General features: G+C 43.6%; 2 protein-coding genes across 3 annotated transcripts in view; one reads left to right on the top strand and one right to left on the bottom strand.

Moving 5' to 3' along the window:
- Positions 1 to 19,513, top strand: part of LOC131683955 (uncharacterized) — a 378,198-nt gene that overhangs the window by 7,744 nt on the left and 350,941 nt on the right. For both annotated transcript variants that reach the window (XM_058966377.1, XM_058966375.1), the window contains one exon: positions 3,011 to 3,206. In XM_058966377.1, coding sequence (XP_058822360.1) covers positions 3,011 to 3,187 — 177 coding nt within the window. In that variant the 3' untranslated portion in view covers positions 3,188 to 3,206. The remainder of the gene's footprint in view (positions 1 to 3,010; positions 3,207 to 19,513) is intronic.
- The window catches only part of LOC131683956 (mucin-2), a 286,481-nt gene continuing 270,179 nt past the window's right edge, over positions 3,212 to 19,513 (bottom strand). The window contains exons 3-6 of the mRNA XM_058966378.1: positions 6,208 to 6,315; positions 5,754 to 5,904; positions 5,569 to 5,693; positions 3,212 to 5,512 (exon numbers count right to left, since the gene is read on the bottom strand). Coding sequence (XP_058822361.1) covers positions 3,689 to 5,512; positions 5,569 to 5,693; positions 5,754 to 5,904; positions 6,208 to 6,315 — 2,208 coding nt within the window. The 3' untranslated portion in view covers positions 3,212 to 3,688. The remainder of the gene's footprint in view (positions 5,513 to 5,568; positions 5,694 to 5,753; positions 5,905 to 6,207; positions 6,316 to 19,513) is intronic.

The raw sequence follows: 19,513 nt of genomic DNA, 5'->3' as shown, positions 1-19,513 counted from the left end.
TGGGCGATTGAAAGTTTTGCTCCGTATAAGTCTGCGGGAAAGGACGGGATTATTCCAGTTCTAGTACAAAAAGGATATGAACGCTTCAAGCATATTTTGAAAAAGGTTCTTTCTTGTAGTCTTGCAACAGAATACATTCCATTAGCGTGGCGGGAAATACCTGTCAAATTCATTCCCAAAGGTGGCCGCGTCACTTATGAGGAGGCAAAGAGCTTTAGACTGATCAGTCTGACCTCCTTCCTTCTCAAATCAGTGGAACGTTTAATCGACCACTACATTCGGGATGGTAGCTTGGGCGAGTTCCCGCTGCATGCAATGCAACATGCATATCAGCGGGGGAAGTCTATTACCACCCTGTTACACAATGTTGTCTACAACATTGAAAAAGCCTTTTCACAAAAACAATCAAGTTTAGGAGTTTTTCTCGATATCGAAGGTGCTTTTGACAACGTGTCTTTCGAATCCATTTTGGAAGCAGCACGAGGTCATGGAGTACTTTCTTATATCACGAACTGGATACACGCAATGCTTAGCAACCGACATCTGTGCTCATCGTTAAGACAAGTAGAGATAAGGAAACTGAGTGTCTGCGGATGTCCTCAAGGTGATGTGTTGTCACCACTTCTATGGAACCTTGTCGCCGATAGCTTGTTGAGAAAACTAAATGAGCTTGGGTTTCCAACGTATGGTTTCACCGATGATTATCATATAACGATCACCGGTATTTGCATTAACACACTTTTTGAGTTGATGCAACAAGCCTTATGTGTTGTTGAGCAGTGGTGTCTTCATGTTGGACTATCAGTTAATCCAAATAAAATATCAATGATGCTTTTCACGCAACGAAGGATTACAACCGGGGCTCGTCCATTGCAGTTTTTTGACTCTGAAATTATTGTCGAAGATCAAGTTAAGTACGTTGGGGTAATTCTTGACTCAAAACTTAATTGGACAGCTCACATCGATTTCAGGATCAAGAAAGCTTGCATGGCCTTTGACCAATGTAGACAGGCCTTCGGCAAATCTCGGAGACTCAAACCTAAGTATATTCAGTGGATCTACACAACAATTGTTAGACCAATACTGGCATACGGGTGCCTTGTTTGGTGGCAGAAGGGAGAAGTCATGACAATCCAATCAAAGTTAAACCATCTTCAGAGGATGGTCTTGATGGCGATGACTGGTGCGTTCTCGACAACACCTACTGCTGCTCTCGAGGCACTCTTGAACATAAAACCACTACATGTGTTTCTGAAACAAGAAGTACTTTCTTGTGCATACCGTCTTAAGATTACAGGGCTCTGGAACAGTAACCCAATAGATCGTGTAACTAGCCACACAAGACTGTGGCCCCAAATGGTTACTTGGGATGAATGTACACTTGCTTCCAGTGACCTTACACTCACATGTAGTTTTCCTTTTAAAACTTTCAATGTGAGAATTCCTCTTCGCGAGGAATGGCTGTCTGGCTGGATGGAGCGGCAACTTGAAGAATACGTAGTTTGTTATACTGACGGTTCTTTGTTGGAGGGCCGAGCCGGTGCTGGTGTCTATTGTCATGAGATGAGATTAAACCAATCTCATTCGCTTGTTCGCATATTCCAAGCAGAAATCTTTGCAATTCTGTGTGGCGTTCAATCCGCACTTCAACAATTGGAATTTGCGGTAAAAGAATCTATTTTTGCTCTGACAGTCAGGCTGCCCTTAAAGCATTTAGTTCGGCAGATTCGAGATCGAAATTGGCTAGAGCTGGCGCTGCGACTGATTTCGTTGGTCCAGAATTAGTTCTACCACTGTCGATAAGTTGGATAAAGCACAAGATTCGCTCTTGGGGTGCATTCGAACATGCCAACCATTGGCGTAGCTTGCAAACTTGCGTTCAAACAAAGACTTTTCTAAAGGATGTGAGTCCGAAAATGTCAAGAAATTTGTTGCATTTTTCCAAGTACAACTGCAGTATTCTGGTCAGGGCACTGACTGGACATTGCAAACTCAATTATCACGTGGCTACTATTCAGCGCGCTGAGTATTATTCATGTGATCTTTGTGAATCCGATTACGGAACATCATATCATTTGATATGCAATTGCCCTGTATTAATGCAATTGCGTATCCGAATTTTTGGTTCTCCATACATAGATGAACCTATGTACAGAGAGCTGAAATTTAAGGATATGCTTTTGTTCCTAACCCAGTGTGGTAAAGAGCTATAGTTTTTAGCCGTATTTGAATGACAATATCTCTTCGCGGGTGTTGTCGTTCTGTTATCTCAATATCCCCTCGGGGGTGTTGATATATCCGCTCACTGTTTGAATAAGGGTTCTAAATCCCTCCTGGGGTTGGAAGTTTTATTCCTGCTATTGTAGCACTTGCAGATCGTTCAGCATCACTCCGGGGGTGTAGAATGCTCTGTTTTAATTGTTCTGTGTCGTTTTGCTTACCCCTAACCTTACCACTTCCCCAATCCTTCCCATCAGGAGAATGATGAAAAGACGATTCTTGGCACGGCACAAATCTCCGATCAACATGGGGAACGTGCCATTTGAGCCAGACGCTACTGATTCCTGATTCCTGAAGTTGTCCGTAGACTGTCCTTCTTCAGCCAATTACTCTCTCATGCTTAGTGGTAGTTCAGAATATCTGCGTTCGTATTGTTAATGCTAGGTAAAAAGCATCAAGTTGGAGTTGACTTGAAATTGACGAAACACACTTTATTACCCAACTGTCCTCCTGACCGTACCGGGTTGACTAACTGTCCCACCCAGTTTCGAAATAAAAATTCATTTCGAATTTTGCTGGGCAGTCTGATACACACTTATGTAATTGTTCCAATTTCGAATAATCGAAACGGGCAACATTTTCGGCTAAACCAAGAAATAATTCCTCTCATGATGAATAATTTTTAGATTAAAAATATTGAAAAAAGGTTGAATATCGACATACATTTTTAACTTCAAACATACATACCATCATCAAGCGCTAAAAAAATCTTTTCTTATGCATCCGACAGATTTACGTGAACGGCGAGCAACGTGTCGTGTGTTTGTCAAGAACTCGTAGGACCGCTCTACTGGAGGACATCAAACTCGACAAGATACATCGCATCTTCATCTATCCGACGGCGGATTCGTCTGCGGGTGATTTCGCCAAATCCTGGACTCCAGGGATATTCATTTATCACAGCTAAATAAAACTCATTCGGAAAGGTGACTATTTTTTCTTACATTGGTTTTATTTTTATTTTTCAGCAAAATACTCACTGACATGTTTTGGGTGTATTTACAATTTGTCGTAATCTCTGTACTCATTAAAACGCGTACCATGCTTTACTGGACGGACAGATCATTCTGGAGATAGTTGCACGGTCTCAGTTAGCTGTATTCTGTTGGCTTAGCTATTATTTGAGCGGGACGGATTGATTTGAATTAACAAGGAGAGGGAAATAAATTAAAGACGAAACCGTGATCTGCAGAATGATCTACGCATGGTTCAGGGATTAGTGCATTAAATCTTAACTCTAACCATCGAATGCATTTACTGGAGGGACTAAAATGGAACTAGATAGGATTGCGCCTGCAAACAAGGACGGTAGACTAAGTGGAGCAGCACCTTAGCTAGCTAACGGACAATGGTAGCGTAATGGGCGTGGAAGGCTAGAGGGAAGGTCAAGCAAAGTAAGGGACGCTACCTATCGTCGTATTTTAACACACGGTTCGCAACTGCCAGGCCTCAGGAAAGCCGGGTGGCAGTGAGGGCACTTGGCGTTTTCTCCATACCACGCCGTTCTGCTGTCGTTGCTTCGGGCGTAGGATGGGATTCTTATTTGGAACGAGTTTACCGCTCCGTCGTGTTCGTAGGTACCCCGAGGTCCAGATTCGCTTTCCAGCGGGAAAGTAAAATCAGGAATGGCGAGGCTTTTTCGAAGTTCCAGATAGTTGTGTGTTGGTGGTTGAATCCTGTGCTTGTTGGTCTGGGCGATGGAGGTGGGTTGATTTTCACCGAGGTTACCAGTTTCTGATGAAATAGAGCGCGCGGTTTGATTGTGTTCGCGATTTGAGTCGGAAGAATACTCTGGAGATGCTGGGTTTAATTGGGATAGTAGTTTCTCTTCGTCGGTCAGTGGGGCATCTAGGGGAGGGTCCAGACCGAAGGACGGGATCGACCACTTCCACTGATAGTAGATGGGAGGTCCTTGAGTGGTGGCATCGTCGTAGTAGACGTAGTCTTTCCTTGGTGGTAGGATTTCGTTTGACGGGGTTGGGATGCTGAACGGTCGAGGGATGTTGTCCTGGCGGATCTGAATCACTGGTTCTTCTCGCAGCTTGTCGATTCCGCTATTGATGGGGCCGGCTGATGGTTCGTTGGTGATTGGTTGGCGAGTGAAAATCGCTTGATTGACGTATTGAGTTTTGATGTTGTCGTAGTTGGCGAGATTTGGAAACGGCGGAAGGATTACGGACGATGGAACTGGTACGGTTGCTTGAACTACTGGTGGTCTTTGGAGAGCAAAACGATTCTCAAACAAACCAGCCGTTGCTGCTGGTGCGTTGAACAGGATGGTTGTCCGTGGACGATTCGATTCTCGTGGATCGGAGAGGATGCGGGGGTTGGCTGTTGATGTTGGAGCTTCACTGGATGGAGAACTGGGAGTAGTTGTAGTAATTACCAATGGCTGCAAACCGGAACCGGCTCTTGGCAGGAACTGCGCGGGGTTAGTTTTCGGCGGTTGTAGATTAGGTATAACTACCGAAACTGGTCTTTGTGTGGTTGTGGTGGTGGTGGTCGAGTCAGTGACAAAACTGGTTTGACGAGAAGTTGTCGTAAATCTAGACGTAACTGGTGCCACAGTACTGAATCTTGTCGTACTAAATGTGGGACGTAAAGTTGGCCTCGTGGTTACCACCGTAGATGGTGTTGTCGGTACTGTATTCCTTATGCTGTCATTTCTGGTGAACAAATTTGAAAAATCGTAATCTTTTCGATTGCCTTTCTTATTAAAATTTAAAATTGATTCGAATGGTTTGAAATCTGCTCCTAGTGCTTCCTTACTATCTGTTTCTTTTTTCGGTTGCTCTTCTGGTGTGAAGGGTGGTTCGTATCTGATAGACGGAACCTTCACGTTTACTCTGTTCGAATTAAATCCACTTGCACTGGGATCAACAACTTTGCTGGTACGATTCTCGCTAGATGCAAACCGTGCAGTATTTCTGCTTTCATCCTTCGATTCGTCTTCCGTGACATCCCTCCGACCGTTAATCTTACTGTTTTGAAGCTTCTCCTCTTCAGAGCTTACCGGAATTGCTGTCGAACCCGGAGCATCCAAAGCTTGTTGTTGATCCACTTTCTCCTGCTCCGAATCCTCTTTGGCATAGCGAGTACTCCAATGAATTGGCAGTCCATGGTTGCTGGCACTTTCTTCAAAGATCTCCGAAGGTCTCCCCTTGCTGGAGGGAGCCTTTGTGGCAATCTTTTTGTCAAACATTATGGCGTTTTGTGGTGCCTGGGTGATTGTCTGAAATAGATCAACGAATGAGGAAGGATAAAGACAGTTTATTTTAAACATTTAACCTTGATGAAATTGTACATAATGGGTTCCCCGGCAAAACTCGCAGAATATGGACGATCGAGAAGGTCTGGTCTGGGAGTTCTGATCTCGTTTTCATCCTCCGCTACGAATGGTTTGTCTCGTTGTCCTAAATGGATGAAATAATTTGTGTGAAAGATGTCTGTATCAAAAGATTGCGATATCATACCGATCAACAGGTTAGCCGCGTAATTGCTTTCCGCTTTGGAACAGTTGACCATGTACCAGTGATCACAAATCAGCATCCGCTGCTGGAAAAGTGTTGTATTGGGACAGGAATAGCTAAACTGGCGACCCAGTCCATCGCACATGTGGTATATCTGTGTGAAATGTGAAAGGCATGTTAATTGTATTGGAATAATGTTCGAATACCCCAACCCTAATCAAAGTATCTTTTATATGGAGACTGTAAGAAATACATTTTCACTGTTAACTTCCACCTTCCTTGGAACTTTAATTCAGCTTATGCATTAATTGTTAGGCAACACCTTTTAAAAAGTAACTTCCTCTCCATATAATCTGTTTTTCTGCGCGATAAAATGTTCCAACTCCGATGTTACAGTATAATTGCCAAGGGCAGCCTTCTGACAGGGAAAACACCCAACCCATCGACCAATACTTACTTGGCACCCAGTTTCCACGTCGGCGTAGTACCCGGCGGCCCTTCCACTGCAGGAAAAACTCGTCTTGGTGCCAAACTTGAACGATCCATCGTTTAGTATCTGGGATTTCTGTGGATTGAAATGATCGAAAAAAAAAGAATCCATTAATTGAAACCTTCGACATGGCAATTAGCGATCGCGTTCAAAACAACCACCAGGGGGAACCACGGGGGCTCTCCGCGAGTGCAGCTGTGGTGGTCATAAATAAAGTGTAACTAAACGGTGTCCACCGATGATGTGGAGGTAGCGGCGGCAATCGAAGTGACTAATTGAGAAGAGTTATACTTCCATTGTGAAATGCGCGACGGCTAGTGCTGATCCGTGTGGATGGAAGCTGTTAGTGGCTTGTGATCATCATCAGTTTTTTTTCTATATTGTATTTAAAAACGTGCTATACCAATACCCTTGGGCGCCACCTACCTCAGACATAAGTTAGGGAAATTAATGTAAGTGCTTTGTGTTTTCTAATTAACGACAAATTATACCCTTGAAATCGTTTGAGTTTTTTACCTTTGCTTCAACAAAGCGAGACTATTGCGAAAATTTTGCTCGATCTTATTATTTCTAAACAATCAGACTTCAGGGGCGAGAGCATAATGGGTCAGATCATATGTTCCCCATACTATACGGAGATTTGCACCTTGTGTTCATTGCACCCCTAATGTCATAAACCAAATATAAAGGGTGTACGGAATCAAATTGCATCACTTTCAAATTGCGGATACTTTTTTCCATTCGGTAATTTCTATTGATATTTTGGGTGGAATTAGCCCAATGTGTATTGTTTACATTGTTAAAGTTTTAATTGTGAAACCTTTTCGTAAATGGAGACGAAAGAACAGCAGAGGCATCAACATATTTTGCGCACATATCTATAACATCCGTTTCACTTCCATCGAGACATTAGTAAGAAGTTGGGAATTAGATTACGGCAAGCCGCGTTTCGAGAAGGTACAAAGAGCGTTTGCCCTTCGAAAGGAAGGATAAAAGAGGCCAAGATGGTTTTCTGTGTAATGTGAACGATCACAAGCGGGTAGTACAAGCTTACAAGAGGGGACCCAATAGTTAGAAATTTTACGCTGTTAGGTGGATTTTTTTTATGGAAAAAGTGCTCATCATCAATTGTATAAACTTCCCATGAATTATAATCACAAAATAATACAAAGAAGAGCAGAAAATATTTTTTTTCCTGTTTTTTTGGTCTAGTGCGTCGCGCACTACTCAATTGGTCCCTGGCGGTGGACCCAATCTACACCCACTGAGAGTTCCCTGACGGCAGAATTTCTCCCGAGTCCCGATTTGTGGCTTCACCACGGCTTTTCAGCCGATGGAAATACTTTGTTGGGCCCATCATTACTTTCTCTGCAGCTCGGAGAGCAGGGCCAGCGGAACACGTGGGTAGTATGGAAAATTACCGAAGGGGGAATTACCCACTCGAACGTTTGGAATAAACCTGAGATTAACCACGAATGTGTCTCGCACGCAAAATTCATGCGTCTGAAATTCTGGATGTACAACAATTTCACTTTTTTTTATTCAGATACAAATTTCTTTATTTTACAATATAAATTTCTTGAAAATGTGGGATAATAATTAGGGTTTGCTTGCAATTTGAAATTATTTTTTATATCTATGTTAAGGGGAATGCAAACAAGTAGTTCAGATCGATATACAAATAATATTAATGTCATTTTATTTAGACTAAAGCATGTAGTAATATTTTTAAAGACTAGATATACAAGATCACTGTCAGAACATGCTAAACAGGATCCCGACTGGCCTTCTTGGATAGAAAAGTAGAGTAGAAAACTCTTGGGATCATATTTCCAGGTAGCTGTTAGCATGTTAAGAGAAGAGATAACCAAATTTGGATATCAAATGTATTTAAAAATATGTATATGAGGGATAGTCACTGGACTGGAACGAAGCAGAAGAAATTGGTTTAACGGAGATCTGGCGCCAGTAACCTAGGCCTACGACTAGACAACATGTTTAATGTTGCGATAGCCATCACCAGCGCACTCTACGACCCCAATATGCCGGTGATGCACATGTAACGTACAATGATTGGACATGGCCGGAGATATCACCCGAAGGATCCATCCATCCCCTTTAAACCAAAGCTTGTTAATACCTTTGGGATTCCTATACTTCCTTAAGAAATTTGCCAGTTTCGAGCGTCCTCTGACAAGAAATACTGAAAAACTCGTTGAAGCTACACGATCGCTCGTAAATATCACCTTCTAATGCCTAAGTGTCCACCTTCTCATTACCATTCTAATCTAAGTGTTGCCTTTCTCATTACCCGGAATGGAGCAATGTGAAAGAACTCAAACTAAAATTTGTATCTGGTAGTCTGGTACGATTGTTCAAACAAAGCACTCAGGAACTTCCCATTTCCCCAGAAAAAAAACAAGAAGTGCTTTCCATGCTTCATCAAACGGAGAGCATCCTTGGAACTGAAACGATGTGGGCATGATCGTTGATAGGCAAAATAAAACCATAAGTTTTTTTAGGGAGAATGTTTGCAACATAGCCTCTTTTATGATCGCCCTCACTGCTACTGTCATAATAATTAGTATAGAAGCTATGCATAGCTCTCATCATCTGATAAACATTACGCCGATATACCCACTACAATGCTTAAAGTGAACATCTTTGCTGTTAGATAAATTTGTGTGTTTAAAGACAATCATTACGTTCAGTGGCGTATCCAGGGGGTTTTGGGGGTTAAAACCCCTCCCAAACCAAATTTAATTGGAATGAGAAAACTGCTTAATACTGACTAATTTAATTAACCTTCCGGCAGTCGCGCTACTGCACTGAGTGCACGCTGCTCTGGAAATCTAGCGAAACCGTCTTAGTGGCTGTTCGTTCAGTGGGCCATAAGCGCGACTTCCGGAGGGTTAAATATTCAATAATAATGATTTTGAAGTATATCGTCTGATCACTTCATTGAGAACTTGTTGTTTTAGGCCTCATGAGGACTGTTGGAACATTGTGGGAATTGGATCTCATAACTGATCACTAAGCCAAGATCCTATAGTTGTCATGAGCTTGTCTGGATCTAAGCACCAAGTCTAGGACTGGTTCAGGTCTGGACTAGGTAAGGGAAAATGGGATGGGCTAAATCCAGGAACTGGGCCGGATCCGGGAACTGGTCTGGATCCGGGAACTGGTCCGGATCCAGGAGGTGGTCGGAGTTCTGGAACTAGTCCTGATCTAAACTGAATTAGTTCGGATCCATGGATTGGTCCGGATCCATGGTCTGTCCCGAATTCCGGTCTGGGTCTTGGCCTAGATCAGAACCGATACAAAGTATCGCCTCGATTTGAATGTGGATCTACATGGAATGCTGTTGTCGGCGAAAAAGGATTCTTGGTTCCGTGTATTCCGATCAAAAGTTCAATCGAGTACACAACGTAGGGCCTAGCCACCAGACGAAATATTTATTTATTTATTTATTTATATTTAATTAATATCAACAGACACAGTATGGTCCTAATGATAATTTCTTAATCTATTTAAAAAGTCAACATGTAATCTGCTACGTGGAATGTGAAGATCGAACTCGGATGACACTCTGTTGAAGGTCCGCTGCAAACCAATGATGGCACCGTTTACTCCATAGTTATTCCGGCGAAGAGGTAATCGGAGGAATAAATTATTGCGAAGGGCGCGAGGGCGAACGTTCAAATTTATCGCACTGAGAAGCTCGGGGCAGTCAATTCGATCTTGCAAAATATCCGAAATCGTCATAGCACGGAATAGATCCCGTCGCACTTGCAATGTATCGAGTCCAATAAGCAAACCCCGGCTTTCATAACTTGGCAGCTGGTGAGGGTTGCTCCAAGGCAATCGACGAAGGGCAAACCGAACAAATCTGCGCTGTACTGCCTCAATTCGATGGACACCGTTGAGATAATGAGGGTTCCACACAACTGAACAATATTCCAGAGTTGATCGAACGAGTGAGCAGTAGAGAGATTTCAAGCAGTAAATATCTGAAAAGTGCTTAGATATTCTCATTATGAACCCCAAACAGCGTGATGCCTTTGCGACAATATAGCTGATATGCTGTTTAAACGTCAGTTGTTCATCGAGAAAAACTCCAAGATCTTTGACGCAATTCGCTCTGTCAATTGTGGATTCAGCTAGACAGTAATTGAATCGAATTGGCGTTTTTTTCCTCGAGAACGTAATGACCGTACATTTCTTGGGGTTTAGGGTCATTCGGTTGATCTCGCACCATTCCGCAAAGGTTTCCAGTTGGCGTTGAAGGAAAGCTGCATCATCAGTATTCCGTATTCTATGGTATAACTTGAGGTCGTCGGCGAAAGACAACCGTGGTCCTTCTAAACAAAAGTTAACGTCGTTGAAATACAGAAGAAAAATCAGTGGACCGAGATGGCTGCCTTGCGGAATACCAGATGAAGCAAAGAACTCTTCGGATACACAATCACCTATCTTGACTGCTAGACGACGATCACTGAGATACGATTGCATCCAACGGAGAATATTAGTACCAAAGCCAAGTCTATCCAATTTTGCCACTGCAATAGCGTGATTTATCTTGTCAAAAGCAGCGGAAAGATCCGTGTAGATAACGTCAGTTTGAAGGCCGTCCGACATAGCATCTGTAACATATGTTGTGAACGACAGAAGATTCGTAGATGTTGAACGTTTCGGCATAAATCCATGCTGAGTCTCGGAGATATACTGTTTGCAGTGGCTGGAGATGGGTTCCAACACAGCCATTTCAAACAGCTTAGGAACTGCGCTTAACGTTGTAATACCACGGTAATTGTCAACTACCTTTTTATCACCTTTTTTGTGAACTGGAAACATGAAGGAGGATTTCCAGAGTTCGGGAAATACTCCGGTTGATAGCGACAATTGAAACAGATGACAAAGAGGTTCAATTAGACCGGCAGAGCATTTTTTTAGAATAATAGTTGGTATACCATCTGGGCCTGCCGAGGTTGAAGCCTTCATTTTGCTAATCGCCAGTTGTACCATATTATTGTCGATATTGATAGAGTTCAAAGACTGGTATGATTGAGGTACATTGAGAGCCGCGCGTGAAGCCTGGGTCGATGTCAGTTTCTCGTTGGAGAAAACACTCGCGAACTTTTCAGAGAATAGTTGGCAGATCTCCTGTAAACTAGAGCTCATACGTCCTCCATAGCTCATCGTTGAAGGCAACCCGGATTCCTTTCTTTGCTCGTTTACATGCTTCCAGAATGTTTTAGGTTCGGACTTCAACTTACGTTGCACGTTTCGCAAGTAATCGGCATGGCAACGCTTCGATGTCTTTTTATAGACTTGGTTAACATGAACGTAGTGTTGTCGCAGCACGTAGCCCCCAAACTTGGAGTACTTCTTCAGAGCGGCTCTTTTAGTCGCTTTTAACCGTCTCAGCTCGGCAGTCTGCCACGCTGGGTGCTTAGATTGAAGGCCACTTCTTTTGGGTACATAGCGATCGATAGCATAGCTCATAACATTGGAGAAGGTCTGCACTGCAACGTTGACATCATCATTGTCGAGAATTTCAGTCCAGTGGATATTCGACAGGAAGTCAATAATGCTATTATAGTTGGCTTTTCTAAAATTATAGCTGACGGTGTCAGAAGCATTGCAGTCATGCTTCACTCGAATCGCTTCAAGCAATATATGCAGGGGAGGGTGGTGTCCAACAGTCTTTACCAGGGGGAACGGTGCTGCGGTAACTTTTGGCGCGTAGTCAGATTTGCTCGAAAAACAGAGATCAAGGATTCTGTTGTTCTCGTTCACCACATTATTCGTTTGGCGCAGCAGATTTATACTGTAGCAGTCAAGCAAACTGGTGATACCAGCATGAAAAGATGACAGTTCGGGATCAGCGAACATAAATCCGTCAGAAGCAGAGCGCCATTTTAATCCGGAGAAATTGAAATCACCAACAATCAGGATCTCATCAACCGGGCTTGCTTGAGCGGAAATCCGTTCCAGTGACTCAGTATGTGAATCAATCAATGTCGAATCGCGAGTGCGGTCCGGTGGAAGATAAACCACGCAAAGAAAAAGTGCGTAGCCAGCCAATTTGATTCGCACCCACACCTGCTCGACACAGACCCCCAAAGTATCGTCAATCAGTTGCGCTTTCAATCGACGATGGATAGCCACAAGTACCCCGCCGCCGGTAGCCTTGAGACTGTTACGTGAGCTGCGATCAGTTCGGAAAACATCGTAGTTGGCACCAAATGCTTGCACTGACAGAGTGCTATCGCTAAGCCACGTCTCTGTGAGGGCGATTATGTCGAAGCATTCATCCGAACTTGCTACCAAATAATCTTCGATTACTGAATTCATACCACCGGCATTCTGGTAATATATTTGTAGGTTTGAATGCCGCGTTTGATTGCCGTTAGTATCGATTTGGAAGACCCCTTCACCACTCCTGCACACAGGACCGGGACGACTGGTGAACGCTGGCTGCAATGGCTCGACTGTGGCAGGGGGATCTAGGGCTTCCATAGTGCTAGCTGCAGTGCGTCCCAGGGTGCGATGAGTCATACCAGCATAGCATAGAGTGCTTATTCCTTCTGTGATCGTTGTAGAGCCGAATGTGCCATGAAGAGACGTGCTCGTTACGATGGGATCCAAATTTTGTTTTTGACATTGAAGATTCACAGCGGCGGTAGAGTTGTGTTCATCAGCAGACTGTAAGTGAAATTTACATTGAGGGCGTGCAGCATCTTGTATTGCTTCGGAAGGACATATACCCTTCTTGGCTTTACCTGACACAGAAGAAGTCGCCGATTCGCCAGGTAAACCTAAATCGCTCGCCGGGATACAAGAAGTTGGACAGATGAGTTTATCCGGAACAGCTTGGCGCTATTGTCCACCACCAGATGGATTCTTCTCCGCCGCAATCCTGATGATAGGTCGTTGGATTTTTGAATTGGTCACAAATTCACGAAAGTAGATGTTCTCCGGCCAAGAGTCTTTGTACAGAGCCTTATCCCTGTATGATTTGCTAACGCCAACTTTGAAAGTAATGAAGCTCAAAGTTGAGAGATCCTTGTCCTTAGGAACTAGACGAACTATTCTCGGTTGCAGATTCTCCCCCAGACAATCTTTCACAAGGGTAGAAACTTCATCATCCGTCGTGCTGGGATCGAATGCTGACAAGTAAACCCATAACAGCTCCTCAGGTAGTGAAATTGTTTTTATTGTTTCAAACGCAGCTTTGGATCCACGAATATTTGGAATTTTTGTTTTGAGCGAATCATCTTCCCGTTTGCGCTTAGGCGTGTTTGAAACTGGATTATATTCAGCAATTCGATTCCAAGGCGTTATAGTTGGGGATAGCGGTTTTGAGTCAACTTTAACCGAGAGAGCTTTGACGACATCTTTCAAATCAGCTATGTCGTTCTTTATAGATTTCAGAGAATTGTTGTCAGGCACTATGTCGCAACAACGCGAAGCCATTCTACGGAAATTATCATTCGAGAATAAGTCAGCACAGCCGTCGCACATCCAGAATAGATTCCGTGGGTGGGTTCCCAGGACGTCACGAACATCGTAATCCATCTTGACGCATATCATGTGGAACGAATTTCCGCAGTATCCACGACATGTGATTCGATCAGAATCATTAACCATTTTCGAGCAGTTCTTACAAGCCATGCTGTTGATGTAGAAATAACGCCTAGCGGGTATGCAATATGCGCAGGAAAACGCTAACGGGTAACGTGCGTCAATGGAAGCGAACTTGCACGCAACGTGCGACAACTCAACTACCCACCAGCAGATGTCGCTTTTGGCGAAAAAATTGAGCGTAACGTCTGTGCAGTGATAATGTCCAGTGAAAACAGAAATCACAACCAAAAACAATCACTTTCACGAATCACACCGGTAGATATAATCGTGCTTGAAGTCACGAAATTTCAATGCACACGTACTACCGAATAAAACGATATACAGACAAAACGAGAATAAAAATAATCGCGAGTGTAAAACACTAAAAAATCAAAAAAAAACTATCAGCTCTACTGACGACCGGAATATAGCAAACAGTGATTGTTTTTTTTTAATTAATCTGTCGACGAACCGGTGCCAACAACCGCGTTTTTAGCTTTAGCTTTAGCTTTTGTGGTTCCAATGTCGCGTATATTCGGAAAAATTCGGGGGATCCGACGTTCAGAAAGTCTGCCTGCTCACCACGAAGTGGTAGACCGTCCACGGTTGTTTGCGCTGGGTACTCGCTTCGTCTGACCTTTAATCGCAGTGTAGAGAATCAAGCCTGTTAAAACGTAGTATATCGTGGGAGTTGAAGTCTTCTAGAACCAGCTGAGGTGCGATCTATTTGAAAGCAATATCAATAAGTTTCTGCCTTTGATTCGGACTTGAAAAGCGACAACTTCAATACCAATAGGCTAATCCGATTGAAATAATAGCACGTGTTGATCCCCAAAACGCTCCTACATAGTGTATTTTCGGCACTGGTGAATAATGCTAAATTGTGGAAGATCTACGTAGGAAGTTTACAAGGTTTTACATAATGTAAATGCATTGTGTAAAACCAAGGAAAATAATAGGACGGACGCACTTACGTCGATTTTGTAACAGCTCTCGTCAAGGGACTTTCTCAGGCCTTTATGAGGAAGTTTAGGAAAGGAAATGATTCTCCTCTTTCGAAAATCTACAGGCACATTGGAACATGTTCCCTCAATGTGATTATCAGAATCTCGCCGCGGCCGGTGGCGTAGCCCTTTTAAATATTTCTTCTCGGAGCGTTCTTTAAAAGAATGCTTCAGTTTTCCCGTATAATTTATATGTGTGATATGTCGACAGTTAATGCGGAGTCTCTCCACAGAAGTAAAATTTTTCATAATTCTCTCCGCATCTTCCACACCGTGCCTTGTTTCTACAATGGGTAACTCTATGGCTGCATTGTTTGTAACAACGGCAGTTAATGTCCAGCGGCTCAAAAAGACGAACAGGTAGACCAGATTCGTTAAAAAATCAAAGTTTGGAAGAACAGATCTGGCGAAAGACCGAACGCAATGGCATTTCACTGACGGAAGCGATGGGTTCTGGATGGAGCCAACGTCATATTCCGCAATTAAGGCCACTCTCGGAGACTACACCATCAATCTCTACTTCCCGGGCAGGTACGTAGACAAAATACGTACACGCCCGAGTGTTGTTTAGTCACTTCATACGATATATCGATGATGCTAAATGGCTTGCTTTTGGTCCGGAAGTAGACCATCCAGGGGCCGGTTGTATTAAATGGGTATTGTTTGTATTGAGAAGGATTATTTTTGCCATTGGCATTCAAAGCCCAATATGCCTGAAATGATGTTGGTCGACGGAGTTACCTTTCCATTAGTCCACATCATCATGCGGGCTTCAGTACCTACCAAGAAGCGGAATGGAAATTTATAAGATAGGCATAATTGGGAATTAGCTCTACAAATGCTCCATGCATTACCAGTATTCAACAAACACATTTTCGCTGAGCCATCCAGCCCGTCATCAAAGGGTGTTTTCAAATTGCTTTCAGCTATTATCAGGGAATTTTCATTCTCACTTACACACGCTATGTGCGAACTTTCGTCAGTACGGGTAGAAATCATTCCGAATCTTACTACCCACTCGGGAAAAAAGTGTTCCACCGGCCCTGCGGACAGTATACTCGTATCCACTCTGTTGACCGCGTCCCGGATATACTCGGCGTGGCACATCTCTTCGACGATATTGTAAACTGTCGCTCTAGACATATCCCTTCGAACTTCTTCGGACCTCTGGCATTCGAAGACCACACATTTTACTGTCTCATACACGTTTACAGACTCCGGGCAAAAGGTTGACGAAACATGTACAAACCGTTGCAGGTATTTCCGGAATCATCCGTACACGGACAAAAACTTCCGGTTCTGCACGCACTCACGACATGAACAGCCATTAGGCGGACTGCTCTTGTTAATTTCTTTCGGTTTAGCTTTGAGTCTTGCGCAGCAGCCCAGGTCGGTACGCCATGCCTCGGTATTGAGGACGAGGCACTGACTAGAAGACGTCTCGTGCTGCATATTGTTCCTCCGTTGTTCGTCATGACCTTTGCCAATACGTTAGTTAACCTCGCAGCTTTCTTACATGCATAGTCGACATGGCTATTGTAATTTAACCAATCGTCGATCATCACACCCAGGTGGTTCAGCGTACGCATCAATGGAATTGAGTGTCCCTCGACGCCGATCACGAAACGCTGTTTTTTACGGTTGCTGACCACCTCCGTTTTGTGGTAAGCCAGCTGCAACTTGGCGTCAGCCATCCAGGTTTCCACGATGTCTATTGTCTCTGCCGTCAACATCTCCACCTCCTCAAGGGTCTCACCTGTTATCGTCAGGACCAAATAATCTTCAAAACCGATGATCTTGACTCCCCTGGGTGCTGTTAAGACTTCATTGTAAATCAGCCTGGGGTACTCAAGCCGTGACATTAATCAATCTCTGTCACTTGTTCGTCTCGTAGACCAGTAACTTTTCAGAACCTTGCATAAATTTTCCGGGCCTGCGTTCTGTGCTGCGCTACGGTGATAGCCACCCAGTGGGCGCTGTTGAACACGATCTTTACATCGATCGAAACCACGGCACAATAGCGATTACCCCTTCTCTTTTGCTTCAACGCTTTCTCCGCGCTCGCCATGACTGTGCGGATGGTGTTCACCGTCGATAACCGTTTCCGGTATTCGAACTGTCGTTGCAATAGTCCGTTCTCACTTTCAGCGTAGTTCCTCAGCCTGTTGGGGATGACCCTTTCCAGCTGTTTACCAAGGGTATTCAATAGACATAAAGACCGATACGATGCTGGATCTCCTGGCGATTTCCCCTGGTTTTGGCAGCAACACCAGCTTCTGGATCTTCCATCTGTCCGGGAAGTAGCCATCGTCCAGGCGTTTCTGTAGAACGCCTCTGAACATGTCCGGAAACGGTAGGATCGCGGTCTTCAGTGCCACGTTGGGGATACCGTCCGGACCGGGAGCTTTCTTCGCTTTCAGCCCTTTCATCACTCTAAGAAGCTCGTTGTTGGAGACGTAATTTTCACCACCATTTCCATCGTCTGCATCGACGTATGGTGTAGGTGGCATTACGGTTGGGTCGTGCTTCGGGAAAAGACCCTCCACGATAATTTTCAATTTGTCAGTACACTTTTCAGCTGGTGTCGTTAGACCTTTAAGCCCTTACGACCCGGTAAGCGTTGCCCCAGGTGTTAACGTCTACGTCTCTGCACAGCTCCTTTTAGCAGGTGGACTTACTAAGCACAATCTCGCGTTTGAAAGCGGCCCTAGAATGATACGTCGATGATGGATTCCCGGTCGTCTTTACGGAAAGCGCTAGGCGGAATTGCACAGTCCTACATACAATTTCGCGAGGGCTTCCAATAAGCTGTAACCTCTTGTGTTGGTTAGCCTGTTATCCTACTCCACGGCCCAAGCCTTAAAATCTCGTCCTAAAACAATCGGCGTTCGTCCTACTAACGAGTCGGTGAGTGCGTCCTTCATCCGATTGTACTGCTCTGGTGTCTATCTTGGGGGGCATAACTGCTACAGACGATTACACCATTAATACTGGCGATCACGGAACCTTCGTGCGTGTTCTCCACCACCTCTTGGACAGCCATCGCCCTTTTGTACTCTGGGCACATTAAGCCTCCCGTCATGTGGTCGTTTCCGCCATCATTTGTGCAGAGCAAGCACTTCGGTTCCTTTTTGCAGCCTCTAGCAAAGTGTCCCTTATCCCCACATTTTCTGCACAGATCTGTCCGAGCCTCTACAGTTTCTTGCCTGATGGCCGAAACCCAGACACCTGAAACACCTCTCCGTTTGTTTGTTCAGTGCTCTAGGGACCAATTGTAACGAGTACACTGACCATCCGATTTTGATCTTACCGGTCGACATAAGATTGTTGGCTGCGGTTGGAAATAAGCGTATCACTTCTGTCTGTCTGCCCTCCTCAACCTGATTGATATCTGCTATCTCTCCAGGTTACATCTGACGACAAGCATCTCGAAGTCATCATTGATTCATCACTAACGTTCAAACCACATACTTTATACATCGTGGATAAGGCATAAAGACAGCTTGTGTTCATCTTCCAAATAGCGAAAGACTTTAGAGACGTATACTGTTTAAAATCACTCTATTGCGCATTGGTTCGCTCGACACTAGAATATTGTTCTGCTATTTGGAATCCGTACTACCAGAACGGCGTTGACAGAATCGAGGCCGTCCAACGTCGGTTCATACGCTTTGCACTCTTACATCTCCCTTGGCAAAACAGATTCCAGCTGCCGAGCTAGGAAAACCACTGTCAGTTAATACAGCTCGACACTCTAGGCATTGTGGATTGCCCTACAATTCTCGGACCTCTGGATCGTCAAGCCCGTTTTCGAGCTCTACGTAATAACTCTCTTCTGCGAGTTCCCTTCAGAAGAACCATCTATGGTCGCCAGAGCGCTGTTACCGGACTCCACCGAATTTTCAACAGTGCACAGTGGTCCGAATCCAGAATTTAGGATGACAAAAACATTTGTGACTAAACTACTGGTTCTAGAGATTTCATGTCTTCGGAACAAATAATCTGTGTCAATTGAGGCATATTTTAAGATGGGTACTATTACGGTGGTCCTTATTGTTTGTACGATCTGAAAATTATTTTCGAAATTAGAAGAGATAGAACAATGAAGTGTTCCGCAAAATTGTAGTACAACCTTTTTCAAGCAACTTTGCTGAGGACATCATATTTGTAACTTTAATGGTTTTAATTTTACAGCTATTAAAATGTTGTTTGATAGGGTATCCCTAACAAAATCAGTTTTTTCGTTATAACTTTTTAAATATTTTTTTCCGTCAATAGCGTCTTCACAAAACTTTTAGAGCTTATTGAGACGAATATCATTTATATAGACATATTTGAGATAGCTCATTTAGTTCAAAAGTTATGAGCATTTTTAGCAAAAAAATCTTAAAATCTTAAAATGAAGCAAGTGAAATTGATTACTTCTTTTTGCATTCGAAAAATCACAATTGATAGTATATTTTATGAAAAAACCTCAGAGGTCATTTTTGTTTAACTCATTTTATTTTAGTTTGAATATTGATAATATTACTACTATTTGTAGCATTAAAAGTAAAACGGTCAGTGTAACCTAGCAACTATTTTTAAAATAAGATCAGATAGATAAACAACATCTCAAATAAAACCTCTCGAGTGTGGCG

The sequence above is a fragment of the Topomyia yanbarensis genome, chromosome 2, assembly GCF_030247195.1.
Source record: "Topomyia yanbarensis strain Yona2022 chromosome 2, ASM3024719v1, whole genome shotgun sequence".
NCBI classification, from domain to species: domain Eukaryota; kingdom Metazoa; phylum Arthropoda; class Insecta; order Diptera; family Culicidae; genus Topomyia; species Topomyia yanbarensis.
The sequence above is the reverse complement of the archived record's forward strand: the minus strand, read 5'-3'. Positions and strand labels throughout refer to the sequence as shown.